At 38.5% G+C, this 20665-nt stretch overlaps 1 protein-coding gene across 5 annotated transcripts in view; it reads right to left on the minus strand.

Annotated features, from left to right (window-relative positions):
- The window catches only part of YEATS2 (YEATS domain containing 2), a 112536-nt gene that overhangs the window by 32455 nt on the left and 59416 nt on the right, over positions 1 to 20665 (minus strand). For all 5 annotated transcript variants that reach the window (XM_053903597.1, XM_053903593.1, XM_053903594.1 and 2 more), the window contains 8 exons: positions 19339 to 19578; positions 17723 to 17881; positions 15972 to 16075; positions 14239 to 14346; positions 13529 to 13711; positions 5469 to 5727; positions 2544 to 2705; positions 219 to 391 (listed from right to left, as the gene is read on the minus strand). In XM_053903597.1, coding sequence (XP_053759572.1) covers positions 219 to 391; positions 2544 to 2705; positions 5469 to 5727; positions 13529 to 13711; positions 14239 to 14346; positions 15972 to 16075; positions 17723 to 17881; positions 19339 to 19578 — 1388 coding nt within the window. The remainder of the gene's footprint in view (positions 1 to 218; positions 392 to 2543; positions 2706 to 5468; positions 5728 to 13528; positions 13712 to 14238; positions 14347 to 15971; positions 16076 to 17722; positions 17882 to 19338; positions 19579 to 20665) is intronic.

A 20665-nucleotide genomic window follows, 5' to 3' on the forward strand; every position in this document is an offset into this window, starting at 1 on the left:
TAGCAGAGACATCTTGGGAAAGTTACTTAAGTCTTTCTGAATGTCTAGGACCTCTTGTCTCAACATAAAACAAGCCCAAAATAATATAGATTCATAACATAGCTAAAATGTTAGTATTGACTCCTGATCCCAGAGATGTAAAGATAAATCCACTATAATTAAAGGCAGTTATTAAGGAACCAAAGGATTTAAAAGACACCAGTCACAAACGATCAGACCTGAGGCGTTTGCTTTAGGATATAAGATGTGTAAGTCAGGTGCTGGGATATCCCTCCAGGGCCTGCAGGGCTCTGAGTTCCTCCTGTTCCTCCTCCTCCACCTCCACTGCCACTGCCGCTGCCACCGCTGCCTCCGCCACTACCACTGCCCGCAGCTGAGCCAGACTGGAGGTCTGAAAATACAATGAAATGACAGCAACATCAGAAAAGGTATTAAGAGGCTTAACAGAAAGACAGATGAGCCCAGAGGGATGTTTCCCTTACAGCGACATTCCTTCCCTTTTCTATTTTCTCCTTTCTTTTCTGTAATGTATCTATTCTGTGACAAGAGTGAGAAGAACATCCTAGAACTGAAGACTGATCTACTTCCAACTGAAGGACAGTTGACTAGTTCAGCTCTCGGTACAATGAAGAACTTAACTTTAACAAGAGTTTTGACTTAGTGTGGGACATCAAGAAAGAGTGTGATAGTGACATTTTTAACCAAGTGCTGACTGGAATGTGCTCAGAGAAGTGCTTATAAACATTCTGGCATCTCATTTGATTTCAGTGAAACTGCTGGAATTTAGTGTAATTTTACAGTACCTTTTCTGTTGCCCTCTGCCCCAGAAAAAACTGATTTTCTTCACATTCATAATGACTCCAGGGCCCCATTTTTTTTTCCTTTTAAAATTCTACTTTAAAGCCTTTGAATTTTTTTTACTTCCCACTTGGTGACATAATATATACAAACTAAAACCTAAATAGCTCTCTGGGTGACTTGTGGAATACTCACATTGTCCTTTTCTTACATATCTTTTATATACTACAGCTTAAGTAGGAGGAAAAAATGCCAGGGTGAGAGAGCAGAAATCACCCATTATAGTTAGTAAACAAAATGGCGACTAGCTCACACACTACATTTTGGCAAGAGTGGCTAATTTTTAGTGAACCTATTATACCAATTATACTTGGGGAGGGGGGGTGCTTTTAAATCTTATTTAACATAATTTGTCAAACTGGCTTACATACAACACCCAGTGCTCATCCCAACAAGGACCCTCTTCAATGCCCATCACCCACTTTCCCCTCTTCCCTTGCACCATCAACCCTCAGTTTGTTCTCTGTATTTAAGAGTCTCTTATGGTTTGTCTCCCTCCTTGTTTGTTAACTATTTTTTTCCCCTTCCCTTCCTCCATGGTCTTCTGTTAAGTTTCTCAAGATCCACATATGAGCGAAAACATATGATATCTTTCTCTGACTTATTTCACTTAGCATAATACCCTCCAGTTCTATCCACAATGCTGCAAATGGCATGATTTTATTCTTTCTCGTTGCCAAGTAGTATTCCGTTGTATATATAAACCACATCTTCTTTATCCATTCATCAGTTGATGGACATTTAGGCTCTTTCCATAATTTAGCTACTGTTGAAAGTGCTGCTATAAACATTGGGGTACAAGTGCCCCTATGCATCAGCACTCCCGTATCCCTTGGGTAAATTCCCAGCAGTGCTATTGCTGGGTCACAGGGTAGTTCTCTTTTTAATTTTTTGAGGAACCTCCACACTGTTTTCCAGAGCAGCTGCACCAGTGTGCATTCCCACCAACAGTGCAAGAGGGTTCCCGTTTTTCCACATCCTCGCCAGCATCTATAGTCTCCTGATTTGTTCACGTTAGTCACTCTGACCGGTGTGAGGTTATACCAATTTTACTTCTGATTGAGAGGGAAATAATTCCCTTTACTCTTTCCTTTCCAACACCAAATTGTTTTCTCTGTATGTCAAAACAAAAGTTTGTCAATCTAGATAAACCACCTAATTTCCTTGGGGTTTTAAGGCTTGTACACTAAGGCTGACTCTCTATTTCTCTTTCCATCTCCAAACCTAGCAAACTTAACATGCACATCTAAATAATGGCAGGCAGACACACTTGATTCCACTCCTATTCCTATCCCCTCCAAAATAAATATAGGCTCTCAGCTAACTTCTCCACAGGTGTCACATTTCTAGATATCACTGAAAAGGAAGAACTCTTTTTTGTTTACAGTTCACATGGACAGGTTTCTCTCAACACACCTTCAGTAGCCATACCTCTCCAATGTATTTTGTATCTGATCCCAAACTCTGAGTAGATAAATGCAAAATAACAGTATCACCTCCTGGGACTACGATCGTTTAAGCCTACTTCTAGTTAAATTATATGCATGTTTTAAATCCATGTGGGCAAATACTACCATCATACAGAGCTATGGAAATACTTCCTGAAACAGGTAAGAGCTGCCCCTGGGTGGGTGAAATGAACATACCCAGAGGCCCAAGAACCAAAGATTTAATGATGGACTAACTAGCATTGTTGGTAGCTCGTAGGATGGCTCCTTGAGGGATCAGCAGCAGTTTTCCTTTTCCTGAAGGGTTCTTGCTGTTCGTTGTAAGGTAGAGTTTGGTGCCAGGAGGCAAATTTGCCAAGTTGGCCAGATTAGTGGCTGGTAGCTGTAATGTTGCCATTACTAAAATGGTAAAGGGGAAAAGGAAAAAAAAAAAAAAAAAAAGAGGAAAAACAGTTATGATAAATTTGAACTGAGGTCAATGCTATCTCTAAAATTAAAACAACGTAGTAAGATACTTACTGAAAAACATACACAGTAAACTCTACAGTTTTCTTAAATACACAAGGTGGACAGTCTTAAATATCTTGCTACCTAAAAAATAATCTATATACTAGAAGAGCTTGCTATAAACTAGAAAGGAATATTTGTACATAAATAGGATGACCATATGTCCCAGTTTGCCCAGAACAGTTCCAGTTTATACCTGTGTCCCAATGATTATTAATAGTAATTCTTGGGGCGCCTGGATGGCTCAGTCAGTTAAGCCACCGACTTTGGCTCAGGTCATGATCTCGCGGTCCGTGAGTTTGAGCCCCGCGTCGGGCTCTGTACTGACAGCTGAGTCTGGAGCCTGTTTCAGATTCTGTGTCTCCCTCTCTCTCTGACCCTCCCCCACTCACACTCTGTTTCTGTCTCTCAAAAATGAATAAACGTTAAAAAAAAAAAAATTAAGAAAAAAATAGTAACTCTTTTTACTCTCACAAGTACTATAGTTTAGACAATCAATGAAATAATCACCTTATTTATGGATGAATGTATATTTCCTCCCAATTGTTTAAAGCCCCTCCAATCAATTGCTAGTGATGAATGAATCTACTGATTTGAAACTAGACTTCTTATCTCTCTCACTTTCTAAGAACTAAGAAAATGCCACAGTTAACAACTGGCACATATACTATGAAACTATAATTCAGTCTTACCTATGTCAAAGAGCTTTCGCTTATCCCTTAGAATTTACTTCTCAATGCACAGGGCTGTAAACCTTTAAATGAGATTCTTAATTGGAGACTTACACATCAAAACTTCTGCAAATGCTCCAAATCCCCACAAAATGAAGCATACAGAACCATGTGAGTCACCAGAGGCAAAGGACTCTCATGGCCTCCTCCAGCCTGCTGGACTAGTCCTCCTTCTCATTACTACTTCACTGTGCAAGGTTTGGGGAACCAAGAACCTAGAAGCTGCCCCAAAACATCAGGGACTGATATTAAAACTGAGTGCCATTATCTCTCCACTACTGGCAGAACTAATCCCACTTTACACCATATGCATCTCAGCAAACCTCTCTGGTCTGTCACCCATACCCGGAAGTCCAGCCCCAAACTGCTCTCCATTCCTGATCTGAGTCCACCTTCTCAGGCCCTCCTCCTCCCCCATCTCTTTCACCAAGCCCCCAGGAATTCCTGCTGTGGTCAATTACACCCTTTAGAATCTCCACCTCTTTCAACCTTAATGTCTTTTTGTGTAACTAAACACTAAAAGTCCTCTGAAGATAGGACTTCTTCTGCAGCCCCTTAGCTAAAAGCTGGTTTTTTGTTTGTTTTTTTTAATCTTACCTCAGTGTATGAGGGCCAGGACTAGAAGAGAAGCCTTTTTGCTCTCCAGTTTGGCTTTCAGACCATTACCACCCCTCATTCCAGAGGAAAAACCTGCTGGCTCCTGTTAGGATCATGCATGGCTCTACCACCTTACCCCTTGCTTTTCTACTCTCATTTACTGAACCCCTAGTCACTTCCCCTCAATTGCTAAAGACTGACTCCTGACTCAGTCTTGCTGTATGCCAACAACTGTCATCCTCAGTGACAGCACTGCAGATGACCTGTTTAATTCTCTGGCTTCTCAGGTACTTCATTTTCTAAACTCCCAAGATCATTTCTTCCAATCTATCTCAAGCACTCTTTTTTAAGGCCACAAATGGACTTTGTCATCACCAGCAATTCATCACCTCTGAAATCTTTATTTTGGACATCTACTACCTTCTTTTTCTTCTTTCTTATGAATCTTTTATATTTATTTTTTATATTTTTTCAAGTGTATTTATTTGGGGGGGGAAGGGGGGACAGGGAAAGAGAGAGAGAGAGGGAGACAGGGAGGGAGGGAGGGAGTAGAAGGGAGCAGGAGGGAGGGAGGGAGAGGGACAAGGAGAGAGAGAGAAAGAGAGAAAATCCCAAGCAGGCTCCACACTGTCAGGGCAGAACCTGCTTGAACTCACGAACTGTGAGATCATGACCTGAGCCCAAATCAAGGGTTGGTAGTGTAACCATCTGAGCCACCCAGGTGCCCCTATTTTATTTTGAATATATAAAGTTGGTTCTGGAATTAGTTTTGGGTTTTTAAGATTTTATTTTTACATAATCTCTACACCGAACGTGGGACTCAAACTCACAACTCCGAGATCGAGTCACATGCTGTACCAACTGAGCCAGCCAAGCACCCCTATTATTTAGTTTTTAAGTTTTCTTTTTTTAATTTAATTTTTTTATTCAAGTACAATTAACATATAGCATGAGCTTCAGGTATACAATATAATGATACATCAGTATCTCAAAATGCTGCTGATAAATGACCATCCCAAGATTTTAAGTCTGAATACAACCCAAAGTGGAGATAAGGTCAAACAAAAATTATGTCAGACCAGAAAGCAGTTATCAAGAAAAACCCTCTATTTCTATTACTCTTGCTAAAACACACACACACACCCCTCTTAAACTACTTACAGATCTCTACGTAAAATGTTACATGAAGAAGATTAACATATTTTTATATACTCCTTATAGCACTAACCAACAGGTTTTCTTAGAACCAAACACTGAAAAAAATCACTAGCAAAGAACAGTTTAGAAAGAGCTGCTGCTGAAAGGGCCCCGCAACAGTATCAGTTACCTGAACCCTGGGATCCACTCTTCTGAGGGCCGGCGGCAGTGACCTGAGCCTTGGTTAAGGCTTGCACCGGCTGAGCAACAATGGTGCCTCCACCTCCGCTCACAATTGCTTTGGCAACTCCTTGGGTCACAACTTGCTTTGGACCAACAGCTTTGGCAACAGAAGAGCTGGCCTTGGCTACAAGGATTTGGCCGCCACTGATTGCTACAGCCTGTTTCACTGCTGAAGGTAAAGTGGACCCAACTGGCACCCCAACGACCTGTTGAAAATAGAGAAGAATCCAGCAGTGCTTCTTCTCAGTCCTTTCAAGGACTCTTCGAACAGAACAGTCACTCTGTTCTAGCAAAGAACAAAGCAAAGTTCTAGCTATGACTTTAATTTAATCCTCTAGGAATGATACCTATGATAGATGTGAAAACATTTCTCACATTTTGGATAGTATTACAATAAAAAGCTACAGTTTTTGTCTTAACCCCAGCTACTATCTAGAACTTATTTTATGTGTTTTTAATTAAAAAAAACTTAGAAAATACAAAAATACAAAGAAAAAATTTCTACTTTTCCAGATATAACCGATTTTAAAATTTTACTTATTTTTATTAATTTTTTTTTAACATTTATTTATTTTTGAGAGACAGAGAGAGATGGAGTATGAGCAGGGGAGGGGCAGAGAGAGTGGCTGACACAGAATCCAAAGCAGGCTCCAGGCTCTGAGCTGTTATGACAGCACAGAGCCCGATGCGGGGCTCAAATCCACAAACTGTGAGATCATAACCTGAATCAAAGTTGGACGCTTAACCAACTGGGCCACCCATGCGCCCCATAAATTTTATTTATTTATTTATTTAATTTTATTTTTAATTTTTTTTTAATGTTTATTTATTTTTGAGACAGAGAGAGACACAGCATGAGCAGGGAAGGGGCAGAGATAGAGGGAGACACAGAATGTGACTCAGGCTCCAGGCTCCGAGCCGTCAGCACAGAGCCTGATGCGGGGCTCGAACTCACGAACTGTGAGATCATGACCTGAGCCGAAGTCGGACGCTCAACCAACTGAGCCACCCAGGCGCCCCAATTTTATTTATTTTTAAAGTAAACTCTACCCCCAACATGGGGCTCAAAATCATCACCCCAAAACCAAGAGTTGCATGTTCTATCAACTAAGCCAGGCAGATGCCCCAGAAATAACCTCTTGATATTTTTAATGTATTTGCTTCCAACTCTTTTTAATATACATTTTAAAAGATTTTTTAAATATTTTTTATTTTTGAGAGAGACAGAGCATAAGCAGAGGAGGGGCAGAGGGAAAGGGAGACACAGACTCTGAAGCAGGCTCCAGGCTCTGAGCAGTTATGACAGCACAGAGCCCAATGCAGGGCTTAAATTTACAGACCATGACATCATGACCTGAGCCTAAGTCGAACACTTAATCAACTGAGCCACCCAGGTGCCCCTTCTTCCAACTGATTTTTAAGAAAAGTCATCTTTTTCTAAATACTTCCAATTTTTCATTTCCTTAAAGGTCAACATTTGGTTAAAAGGTCTAAGCAAGAATATTTTTTTAAAAGACCCAATACCCAAATTATGAAAGTTGAAAATATCTGGTTCTGAAAATATAAAGTGAACTCTTTCAAGTAAGAAAATACTACAGAACTCTTCAGACAAAGTCAATAGAGGATGTTAAATTACAAGAAACAATTCAATTAATGGTAAATTGGGGCAGGGTTTCCACTTCCCAGTTCTTTATTTCATAAAAAAGAACTTCTCACCAGGAACTATTGCAAAGAGTCTTTTACAAGATTAAAAGAATACCCAAAGACCTGCTCTCTAAAAGTGAAAATGAGAAAGCATAAGCACTTCTCACCCATCAGATTGGAGTCAAAAACTTTAAACTCTGATAACACCAAGAAGTGGCTAAAGGGTCTGGGGAAATAGGAACATCTATCTGTTCCCTGATGAAAGAAAAGTAAGTTTGTACAGCCACTCCAGAGAGGTACTGGCATATCCACTAAAATTGAAAATTCAGGGGCGCCTGGGTGGCTCAGTCGGTTAAGCGTCCGACTTCAGCTCAGGTCACGATCTCACGGTCCGTGAGTTCGAGCCCCGCGTCGGGCTCTGGGCTGTTGGCTCAGAGCCTGGAGCCTGCTTCCGATTCTGTGTCTCCCTCTCTCTCTGCCCCTCCCCCGTTCATGCTCTGTCTCTCTCTGTCTCAAAAATAAATAAACGTTAAAAAATAAAAATTAAAAAAAAATTTAAAAAAAAAAAAAAAAAGAAAGAAAATTCACATACTCCATGTTGTAACAATTCTACTTTTAGAAATATATCCTAGAGAAATCTTAGACACGTGCTCAAGGGAACATAATGTCCAAGATAGCATTATTTATAATTACAAAAAACTGTCAACAAACTTAATACCTATAACATGTAGCAACATACTTAATGTCTACAGGTAGAGTAATGGATAAATTGTGGTATAAGACAGACAATGGAATAGCATACACTAGAACTACATGTATCAGCATCAACAGACTGACAGTACAAATCCTGAATGGAAGGGGAGCTGAAGAAAAACAGAATATATATATATATAAATATATTTTACGTAAATCTTCAAAATATACAACATTACATGTTATTTATGGCTATGGATTTATGCAATACAAAGTATGAACTCGAAAGCTACACATTCACATTCATGATAGTGTTGCTCTGGGGAAGAACAAAGTGGACTTCAACTCTGTCATGTTTTACTAGGAGGAAATAGGAGATGAAATAAATATGAACGTGTTAATTTGGGGTGGAGGATACATGGGTATTGATTATATCATTGTATTTTACTGAAATTTTAGCATCTTTTTTCAACTAAAAACAACAGGATTACCTAAGATAAATGATAAACATGCAACTGATGAATGAAACTCTTAAGTTAAATAATTAATAAATCATACATGGTTTCTTTTCAAAGAATGTGAATACAGTAAAACACACTGGCCACATGCTTGGACAATATGACTGATGTGAAAAAAACGGTCCCCTAATCAAGTGTTATAAATTACCGTGTAACAAAGAACAAAGAGTACGGGACTTTATAAGCAGTCAGACCTGGTCTCCCAGTTTTGTTCCACTAGTTTGTAGCTGGAAAAGTTATTTAATGTTTGTGAGCTTTAGCCTTAGACAACTCATTTATAAAATATGGATAAGATCATGAGGCATAAATGAGGATAAGTTTATCAAATGCCTAGCCAGTATGATGAACACAGTAAATGATAGCTGCTGCTCTCCATGGCACTGGTTATAATTAACTGAAGAACAGTAATTTATGAGGTTACATGAAGATGCAAAGGATACAGAGTACCAAATGGATAAGCATTCGGCTAGGGCAGAGGATCTTAGTCTTAAATCCTAGACTCATTAGGTCAAAAAGAAATTAAAGTATATACCAAGTGGTATCTGCTTTAAAATATCCTAGAAAGAGAAATAAGATTAGCAAAATGTTGATAATTGTTGAAACTGGGTAATGGGCATTATAGGATTCATTACCAAAGTCTCTCCACTTTCATGTAAGTTTAAGGCAGGATGGAAAGGAAGGATGGAAAGGAAGAAGAAAAGACTCAAAGACTCAATGGGGAAAAGCAAGTTAACTTAGAATAGAGAAGAAAAATCCTCCCAGCTATACTGGCATGGTTAAAACAATCCAGATCTCTCTACTCTGACTGTATAAGCCTCATTCTGAAGGCAACATGGAGTGTCGCTGTGGCCAGAGCTGGGCATAGTCACTTCCCCTACAGATGTGGAAGTATAAACTCTTCTTATTAATCAGCTTTTTTTTTTTTTTAAGTTTATTTATTTATTTTGAGACAGAGCGAGCAAGCACACGAGCAAGCAGGGGAGGGGCAGAGAGAGAGAGAGAATCTCAAACATGTTCCACATTGTCAGCGCAGAGCCCAAAGCAGAGCTTGAACCCAGAAACCATGAGATCATAACCTGAGGTGAAACCAAGAGTCAGATGCTCAACCAACTGAGCCACTCAGGCACCCCAATCAAGAACTTTTCTGTGTATTTATGGAAAAAAAAGTTTCTTAACGTAGGAAAACATTTTTGGAATACGGCACAAAGTGCCAGTTGAATCCCAATATCCATTCTTGTTTTCTCTCTCATAGTAAGAGAGCTCCCGGTTTTTAGCTATGTGGACATGGCCACATAGAATATTTCCCAGCCTAGAGCTGGTCTTCTGATTTCTGGCTAAAAGAATAGGAAGAGAAGTGATGAGTGCAAATTTTGGGTTATGCCTCCTTACACCTCCTTTTCTCTTCCTGCTGGCCAGAAATGCAAACATGGTGGCATGAGATAAAATGGTTATCTTATTAGCCCACAACTTGAGAACCAAATTTTGAGAATGGCAGAGCAACAAGATATGAGTGTCTAGATTCTTGATGATTGTCGAAGCGACATACTAGAACTGCCTACTGGTCTTTTATGAGTGAAAGAAAAACTTAGGCTTCTGGTTTTTGTATTTCTCTTTTATAGTAGTCAAACTTTTTTTTCCCAAGACGAGAGTTTTCACATTTCCTGAATATATCAAATTTGGTAATTCACTGCATGAACTAAATTACACATCATCTATTTTCATGTTCCTTTTTTTTTTTTTTTAGTTTTTTAAAATGTTTATTATTTTTGAGAGAGAGAGAAAGACAGAGCATGAGCAGGGGAGGGGCAGAGAGAGAGGGGAGACACAGAATCTGAAGCAGGCTCCAGGCTCTGAGCTGGCAGCACAGAGCCCAACATGGGGCTCGAACCTATATGCCTTCAAGCTGTGAGATCATGACCCGAGCCAAAGTCGGCCGCCGAACCGACTGAGCCACCCAGGCGCCCCTATTTTCGTGTTCCTAAACCAACAAACAAAGCAAAAAAATCTTAAAGGAAAACATATGGATTGGACCTATTTTCTTTTCTAAAACTCCATGCATCTTAACTTGCTTTTCTCAGCTGTATCAACCTCTATTCTCACTCAACGGCTTCAAAATTTCCAGGATATGACATATGTAATCTCTCCCAAGAGCTAAATAAAATGTGGTATCCCAAGTTGGCCACAGGAGGGCAGTTTTGATTAGCAGAGCTTATCCACTAGGAGCATACCACTGGCAAGATTAGCACCCCCCAACTCCCATCTTGTTTGAAAAAAGAGAGAATGAGGAAGTCTGGAATTCTACTGGGGAAAATCCTACTCACAGCTGTCTACAGACATCATAAGGAAGACTCTTAAGTAGGTCACTATAACCTCAAATTAGTTTTTCTTTCTTTTTTCTTTTTCTTTTTCTTTTTTTTTTTTTTACAATATAACACTTTGGCCTAGAACGTGAACTTTTCCCATTCACTTCTCTCTGCATTCCTAACTTCCTTTAGTGTCACAAAGCAGACACCCTTTGTTCTATATTGTTGTAAATATTTCACTTTGATTCATGCTCTGATTCAGTGTTTTTGTTTGTGCTCTGTACAGACCTTTGCAAGTCAGAATTTACTTTAACAACCAGAAAGTAAGGATTCTATGTATGCAATTTTCTCTCCAGACACTGAAGAGTATGGCCAATTATGATTTAGTACTTAATGATAAGTACATGGTACTCCTGCACATTTACATAGGATTTGTCCGTAGTCATTTAAGCTACTATCATTTATTAAGCGCTCGCTCTGTGCTAAGTCCTTCATGTACAATGGTTTCTAATTCTCCTATAACTCTGAAAGGCAGAGGAGAGTATTACTCCCTTTTACTAGATGAAAAAACAAAGTTTAGGAAGACAAACCTGCCCAGGTCACACAAGCAAGGAGTGGCTGAGATCTGGAAAAGGCTCTAACTCCAAAGCTCACCTTCTTTTTACTATGCCACACTGGTTCTTTCTCACACGAACCCACTAAGTACTTAGCTGTCCCTTAAAACAGCACCTCTCTACTTTCATGAAAAAAGATAAGCTGTATTTCTATTGTGCCAAAGTTGAATGGAAGGTAAAACAGTATCATTTTGCTCAAGCTTCTGCTTTCTGGGCAGGCACTTCAGCAATAACCAGGGACAGTCTGTACTTGCAGACAGCTCCTTATCTGGAGTCCAAAGCATACACTAAATTTCCTAGGTAAACAGGAAATGTCTTTTCTCATGGTCTTCTGCTTTTGCGCATTTCTTTCACACTCCTCTATGCCTTTTTCAGGTGCCCTTAAACTCTATTCAGGGCATTCTAGCACAAACCCATCCATTTTTTCTTAGTTCTGCATTGCCATTAAGTAGGTGGCAATGTGACAAGAAAGCCAATACAGTTGTTCAGCAACACAGAGGAGTGGATTTGCAAACTGCAAAGTGTAAAAAAGTGAAACTAATTTGTTCAGAGCTTCTGAGCATAAACAGCAATACTATTGACTCAAAAACCTAAATCAGACATTCCATGTAACTTTGGTGAAGCAAATTAGATTCTGAAGAACATGTAAAATGTGTCTGAGTAACAAGCCCAGATAATAGTAACAGAAAGGACTTTGCCAAAAGGCTTACCCCTAAGGCCAAAAAAATGGAGCACTGGGAAGCAGTTGGGGGTGCCTGTCTTCGTGATTCTGGCTAGAGAAGCCCCAAAGTCAAATATGATGCTATAGCTTGGTGGTTCCTAATTTTGCCTAATCACATGAGTCAGCAGGATGGCTTAATAAAAATCCAGATTCCTAGGGCCCCTAAGAATATTCTGATTCAGAAAGTTTGATGGGGGCCTCAGTATCTATATCTATACGTTTTAAAGTTAATTTATTTACTTATTTTGAGAGAGCGAGAATGCATGTCCATGTGGGAAAGAGGCAGAGAAGGAGGGAGAGAGAATCCCAGGCAGGTTCCGCACCGTCAGTGCAGAGCCCAATGCAGGACTTGAACTCCCAAACCACAAGATCATGACCTGAGCTGAAGTTGGACACTTAACCAACTGAGCGTCAGTATCTATATATTTTAATCATCAGATGAGTCATGACCAGATAAATTTGGGAAAGTGGTTAATGGATTCTTATAAATTTTAGAACCATACAGATTTTAGAACATGAATTTTTGTCTCAATTCATGTGTAGCTATCTAAACTAACCAAAATATCTAAAACCATTTTTCTATTTTAAAGTACTCTTCTCAAAGCAATTCATCTACCCCTAGATAGGCTGGCTTTCAAGTTGAAAAGCACTTCATGTAATATTCTGGATAGCTTTACAATGTATCTGCCCCCAAAATGAGCTAATTTAACTATGTTCTAAAAGCGTGTTTAGGTTCCAGACAATGGCTCACAAATTTTAATTAGCTCTGCAATGGAAGATTATGGAATCAGCAGACCTAGGTTCAAATCCTGTGTCACTTGTTAGCTATAAACTCTTAAGGAAGTTGGTTGACCCCTCAGAGCCACAGCTTCCTTGTTTGTAAAATGGGGTGCAGAGTATCCACCTTACAAGGCTGTTTTAGAATTACAGACAGCGTGTGAGAAGAGGACACACACAGGCACTCATAAGCACAACCAATGCAGGAAAACATGAATCTACATGCAATTTTATAGTTCTCTCGATATATTAATTCCTCACATCTCCAAATTATAAAACAAATAAATTCTCTCGAGGGTCAAGAATCAGGAAAAAAAAAAAAAGAGTCAAGAGTCAATAAAGAGATCACACAGCCTGAACATCAGAGGTGTAAACTGTAGCACTTGCCTACCAGAAATAAAGAAAACAGTAGACCTTGGTCCCGTGGCCTTTACACTTGAATCAAGTGGGAAGTTGTGTACATGAAGTCTATCACCTTTATTGTCAGATGACAGTGTCCCTTTGCCTCCTCAACTGTTCTGGGGCCCTCTACATGACACACCGCTGCTCTTGTCAAAGATTACTGCAAGAGCAGATGGGTTTAACATTGACTGACTTGCTTTTCCAACATGGCTTCCATCTACAGGTTTTCCTGGAATCAGCAATCCTATCACCTGAATCTTGTCAGCACCTGCCTATTATTTAGGGAAATAATGTTCAATTACATAATGACCTCCCCATCCCTACCCAATTCAAACCTTGGAGGGCTGGATCTTTGGTGACTGGGATGTCCCTTCTCCAGCAGTTAGGACCTGTTTTTGAGGGGACACAGCTATCATGTGACCCCCTTTCACAGTCACATACTGAGGGAGTGGTGACTGGCTGGCAGCCCCTGTTGCAGGCACATGAGAGGCTTCACCAGGTTCCTGTTTGATGATTACCTGGCAACAAACATGATAACGACACTGAATAAACATTCCATGAAAAAAGCCACTAATATCTGAATCTATTCAGCTTGTAGGAATGAATGAATGAATGAAGCTCTGTAAAAATTGACCCCACCAGGAGAGTAAAACAAAAACAAAAACAAAACAAACAAAAAAACCCCGCTTAAATATAGCCCATAAGAGCTATCAAAAGGACCACAAGTAGGATCTGGATTTGATCCTGTATTTCTGCAAACCCAACCTAGTCCATTTGTTCTGGATTTTGGTGGCAAATGGCAGAAGAAACAAACACACACAACGTTTGTGCTCTCTGGAGTTACCATCTTGCTGGACTCCAAAGGCTGCCCTGTGGACACTACTGAATAAATGAAAACATGTTGCAGAAGTAAGATCTTAAGAATTAAGGCATACTAAAAAGTAACGTGTAGTAAGGTAGTGTCCGTCAACTCCAATATGCCACAAAAATTATTACGTAACAAAACCATATCAACTCATGGGATAATGCCCTAACAAATACTCACTTTTGTGAAAGCTCCAAGTCCTCCAGTTATAGGCTTGGGACTCTGAACCTTAGGGTGACTCCCAATTGGACAAAGAGGTGGCATAGATGCAAACAAAGAATCCTCCTGCTGTGTATGTAAAAATATACACTGTTCAATTATGATACAATAAGTGATTTCAGATATCCCAGTCACTTATATTTAACATAAATCTGTGACATCCTCTAGCAACATAACCAATACACAAAAGAAAACTAAAAGCTCAAAACTCTTTGGAGTCTTCCAAGCCCCCACACTTGCATTTTAATATTGTCTTAGAAACCAAATGCAAGGAAAGGCTATAACCTGGCAAGAACCTACTCATCTGTGCCCCTCACAGGCTGAAAAGACTCTTATCATACATTTGACTCTTATCTAACATTTGTAGACTCTTATCTACAATGTAGATACAATGTGGACTCTTATCTAACAATGTAGAGTCTTATCTAACATTTGACTGACTCATTGGTGTACATGTCTAGTCCCCTGCCAGGTCATAAGCCACTGAAAAAGACTGACACTGTACTTTATTTCTTTTCTATCCCTAGAGTCTAGGCACTAAATAAATAAATGTAACAGGTGGTTAGAGTGTTTTAGTATTTATACCCTTTCAATAGTACTTACACAACTTGACTTATCTTTACTCCAAATAAATACCCAACACAGGCAGAAATTTTTCAATAAGTATTTAAAAGACAACAAAAAGAACCTGAAGAGTTATTAAATGCAAAAACAATGAAGGTCAACATTCAAAATTACTGTCACTTGTCTCTAATTCTCAAATACAAATTGTAAATTTCAGAGGCAATTTGCCATAAATTAGGGACAAGTAACAAAGTTAAGAACACTGCTTAGCTGTGTAACGAAAAGATCAACAAACATTAAAAAACAGACTGACAGAGAATTACAGCCTTCAAGGCAATTATTACAATTTAGGCATTCATGTAACACGTGTTCACAGACAGCACTGAACTCAGAAAAATGTCACCTTGGACCAGAAAACTATTCAACAGCATCACCATTAACTGCTTACATATAAGAAATGTTGTGTTAGCACTAGTCACATAGGAGATGATCTCTGAATTCTTAGTTCTTTCTCACACATGAGTTTATACCTCAAAGTCTCTAGGCAGCCATGACCATGATGAGTAAGCTGAATAACTAACCAAACAGTAGGGACTATCTTTGCTAAACAATGAGCAGATACCTAGCACTCTTAGATGAACAAGTCAGAGCATACCTTAAGTTCTAATTTTAAAGGCCTTCTTACTCTGAAGAAGGCGGGGGAGAGGACAAAGAAAAAAATTGTGGAAAGATAAGAATCATTTTCAAGTAACTACATGGCTGACACCTAGAAAAAAAATGTATTTACTCCTTATTGGTACAAATATAGGAAGAAAAGACGTATACTGCCAGATGAATAAGGAAAAATTTTATAAGGAAAAATGTGTAACAAAACTGACCCCTCCCCCCCCCTCAAAATAGCTGCCTCCCCATCATAGTAAGTTTTCAAATAGATACCAACTGTCCAACTGATGGAAGTATTGAGAAAACACTTTCTACACTAGGAAAAGGTCAAGAGTAAGGTAGGGGAGTCTGGAGTAGATGGTCTTCAAGATTCTTACTAGCTTGAAGATTCTACTTAAATTCTTGCTGAGCTTGAACTTACTGTGTTTAGAAACTGGCAAAGTGTAATAATGCAATAAGAGTATTACCTTGACAGTAGATGTTACAAAACTGCTTCCATGAATTTTAGGAATAGGGGAACCTGTTCCTTGGGAGGCCTGAGAAGCAGTAGAGAGCTTGTTTGTAGGACTTCCTGATAAGCAAGGCATATTTAAAAATAAAGCACAAAAAAATTTACAAAATGTAACTTTAAAGTATTTTCCACCAACCTTCCCTTTTCCCCCAATATTTTTCATTTTCAAAGGTTGAAAACTCACAACCATGAAATTATTATAGAAAAAACACTTAGAGATTCCTCCTATGAAGTTGACCACCTCGTTAACCTAAAAACAGACAAGAAGCTAGTAAGGACATGTAGAAGAATAAATAAGTAAACATTATATACTCTGCTATTTAAATAGAGACACCAGAACACAATGATATTGGTTATTTAACAATGTGCCAAATGTATGCATTCAAGTGAATGCTGGCTCCATAAAAGTAGTTTCACAGGAGGCTAGACCTGTTCCAAAGTGCTGCCAACATTAAACATTTTATATTCCGTCTGTACAACTGCCTTTAGGGACTGATAACAGTAAGTCTCATTATCTATAGCCAACAATTAATCAAGACCAAAATGGTATTTGATCACCTGCTCCATTTACCAAACTTGCTTACAAAGACTTTTGGCTGATTCCTAAAACTAAACACCCTCAAAGATTCCTATTTGGCATCTCTAAATACATTCAAAAGGCTATTAAGTAATTTCTGAAAGCCTTTTTTTTTTTTTTTTTTTTAAGTTTATTTATTTTGAGACAGAGAACACGCAGGCACAGGGAGCAGGAGGGAGAGAATCTTAAGCAGGCTCCATGCTCAGTGTGGAGCCCAGCATGGGGCTCAAACTCACAAACTGTGAGATCATGCATGACCTGAGCTGAAATCAAGAGTCCGACACCTAACCAACTAAGCCACCCAGGCACCCCTGAAAGCAGCATTTTTAAAGGAGCTCCACAGTTACAATCATGGTTAAAGGACCTAACTTTTCTAAAAAAAAAAGTACCTGGAAAGACCCAACATACATTCATGTGTTAAATCAATTATGTTTAAAAAAAAAAAAAAAAAAAAAATCAGTCTCATTGTAGTCACTTCTCTTTTCACTATTTCTCTTAAAGCTACAGAAACTTAGAAGCATGTGTTTACATAGTTTAATTGAAGGGACTACATAAAATAATGTTAATGAAAATACTGCGAAAAAACCTGAAAAGCACTCTGTAGTTACAGATTATGGTGACAAACACAATGAATCCAATTCTTATTCTTCCTATCAGAGGTCCCTTTTTAGAACTGCAGAGTTCAATTTCCTTCCCACACACAAAATTTACCTTATTCACAGAAAAGTAGAGATCACTTTTTTACTTGACTGGTGAAACACGTACATGGTCCACAAAGGTATTCTTTTTTCTAAAGTTTAATTTGGAAAATAACTACATTGCTTGCAGGCCCAAAAAAGAATTATCTTCCAAATAAAAATAAAACATCTTTTTTTTTTTTTTTAAAGAAAATTAATTATGGCCCACTTTTACTCTTTAGAAATTAAAAAGAAAAAATCCTAAAAAATACAACTTTTACAAAAAGTACATCTTCCCTGAAAGAAACCGCACTGGAGTTACTATTCCAGATCCTCTCCTCTTTTTATAAAGATTTCATTACTCTATTACATGACTACTAAGTCCACACTAAGATTTCATCTTTACGAAAGATCAAACCTTTGGGATAACACAAAGACTGATCAAACGCACACCTGTAGTGGGAGTGGTGGCTCCAATAACCTGCCCTGGCTTGTCCAGGATAACATAGGGATTATTAATGACAGAGCTGGCAGTGCCTTGCTTCACATGGACTGGAGTGGAAGTTGGGGTTCGAGGCAGCGGTGATGGACTTGGAGTTGATATGGGGGAACCTTTATTAATAAAAAAGAGAAAAGAGAAACCAAATAAACAAAAGAGATCTACTCAACCCATCTAAGGTGATGAAGATAATGCAAGAGGGGCAGGGCTACCAGGGAAAAGAGAATGGGACTGTGTATTTCAGACAATGAGCAACAGCAGCAGTGTAGCTGAGGCAGGGATTAGTGTATTTCCCTCTCCACATCTTTGCATCAGCAGGGAGCTTTTGAAAAACAGATTCTGAGATGCTAGCCAAGACCCACTAAATATAAATCTGTACTTTAACAAGATTCTCCCCCATACACCCATCCCAAGGCACATTAAAGTTCAAAAAGCAGAGCTTTATAGAACAGCGTGAAACCGCTGAATCCCTAAATAAAACTCTTAACAACTTGGGCAGATTGTTATAACTATGGTTACACTCAAAGACACTAAAATTAGAGGAAATAAGTGAACAGCCAGACTTACAAACCAGGCAGGAGTCTTGATTTACAATTAATTTCCAATAGGAAAGTAGGAAATTCACCCACCCAAAACAAGTCTGCCAATCCTATGTCAGAGCCACAATCCGGAGATACCTGTTCCCACAGAACACTCTCAAAGGTTACCCACGTATCATTAAATATCCTCAATGGTTTTTGTATCGATCAAATGTGTCATCCATGAATTTCTCTAAACTTCAAACCAATTTCTATGTCAGCCTATTTCACCTCTGAAGCAGCAAGTTCCAAAATGCTTCTAACTTGTAGGTAAAATTATACGTCCTTCACCTTTCATGAATTTCAAAAACTTAGATATTTCTGCTTAGTTGTCTGTTTTTAGCACCAAAGACTCCTTTTCTCTCCCTTCATATACAGAAGGCTCCCACTGCCTAGATATTTCTGCAGACTCTCTTTCATGTCTTTTCTGAAGTGGTATAGTCAAAACCATAAAGTATATTCCTACCAGAAGCCTACCTAACATGAGACTGTCATGAGACAATGGACAATTCAACTTTAGTGAAAGTGAAGGCTCAGAACTACCCACTGATAACAGAAATGAGTAATGTTCTGTGTGGTTAGAGAGTATAAAAGACATTTCAATCCCAAACCAATTCCCACCTTTAAAGCTTTAACTCCACACCAAAAGGCCTCTAATTTTTCTTTTTTATTACTAGTCACTCTGGTTTCTATATATAATCCATAACCTTAATCTCTACCTTAGCTGAAACCATACATCCTAGTAAACATTTTACCTGCACCAATTCCTGGAGATGAAACTTGACTGCTTTGAATTTCATTTCTTTCCTTGTAACTATTTCCATATGAGATGACTTCTGTTTTTGCTTTGTGACAACTTTGCTAATTAACAGCTCACTTGTTAAATAAAAAAAAACCCTACTTAAAAGAACTTAAAAAAAGAAAGCCATAATACATTCTGTCATTCCAACAATTTTTTATACACATCAACTTGACACATATCACCTATATACCTGAAACAATCTTGCAACTCATGGTGATGGGTTGGAAGGACTTTCCAGGTGACTCAGGATTAGGAATCTGACTTTGTGGCACAATTTTGCAGCTTGATGCTATTGGCTGAAAAGCTGAATTGCCATGAGAACAAAAGGTAACTTTCTGGGATGTTGTCATTTTGGTGGGCGTCCGTTCCAATGAAGACGGCAAAGAATAAAATGTAGTGTGTCTCTCAGCTTCAGTGTTGGCTGGGAATCCTATTTGAAAGGAAACAGGTCAATGACAAGTCAGAAATTGCTTAGGAATCATAAAACCTTACTATCGTGGAAAAAGAATGAAACAATAAAGATCCCTTATTTCAACAATCATCTTTAAACCACTCACTAGTAAAAAACACAATTGGCATATGTACGAACCCTTTATACATTTTTGGATGAAATGTAAATTATGTTTAGAATCATTTTATTAAAACGCTTCTTTCAAAAAATTAGAAAATGTTAACTATAAAGCATGTATAATATAAAAAGTACACAAGTGTATTATGTTCTGCCATTTTTTATATGAACTAAAAAACTATAAATTACAAAAAAAGAAAAACTCAAAAGAAAGCATTTGTTGGGGCGCCTGGGTGGCTCAGTCGGTTAAGCGTCCGACTTCGGCTCAGGTCATGATCTCGCGGTACGTGAGTTCGAGCCCCGCGTCGGGCTCTGTGCTGACAGCTCAGAGCCTGGAGCCTGTTTCAGATTCTGTGTCTCCCTCTCTCTGACCCTCCCCTGTTCAAGCTCTGTCTCTCCCTGTCTCAAAAATAAATTAAAAAACGTTAAAAAAAAAAAATTAAAAAAAAAAAAGAAAGCATTTGCTTAATCTAATAATGCCCTATTTTGCTAAATGCCCATGAAGAAGATGCAACTGAAATTTAAAGAATAGTTAAAACTTATAAAAGGACTAAATTATTAACATCACATTAAAATATAGGCTGAGAGAGTAAATTGATGCCATTTAGAACCAGTTTTATATAAGAGAAGTGATTTAATGATATATATACTTATTAAATGAAAAAACACCGTAGTCAAAATACATTTGCTGATGATGAATCTTATATTTTTAATTCCAGTACAGTTAACACACAGTGTTCTATTAATTTCAGGTGTACAATATGGTGATTCAACAACTCTAAACATTACTCAGTGCTCATCACAAGTGTACCCTTAATCCTCACCACCTATTTCACCCATTCCCCTATCCATCTCCCCTCCGGTAACCATCAGTTTGTTCTCTATAATTAAGAGTCTATTGTTTTTGTTGGTCTCCTTTTTTTTGTTCATTTGTTCCTAAAACTCCACA

Source organism: Panthera pardus, unplaced genomic scaffold, assembly GCF_024362965.1.
Source record: "Panthera pardus isolate Hobbes unplaced genomic scaffold, ASM2436296v1 HiC_scaffold_16, whole genome shotgun sequence".
NCBI lineage: Eukaryota > Metazoa > Chordata > Mammalia > Carnivora > Felidae > Panthera > Panthera pardus.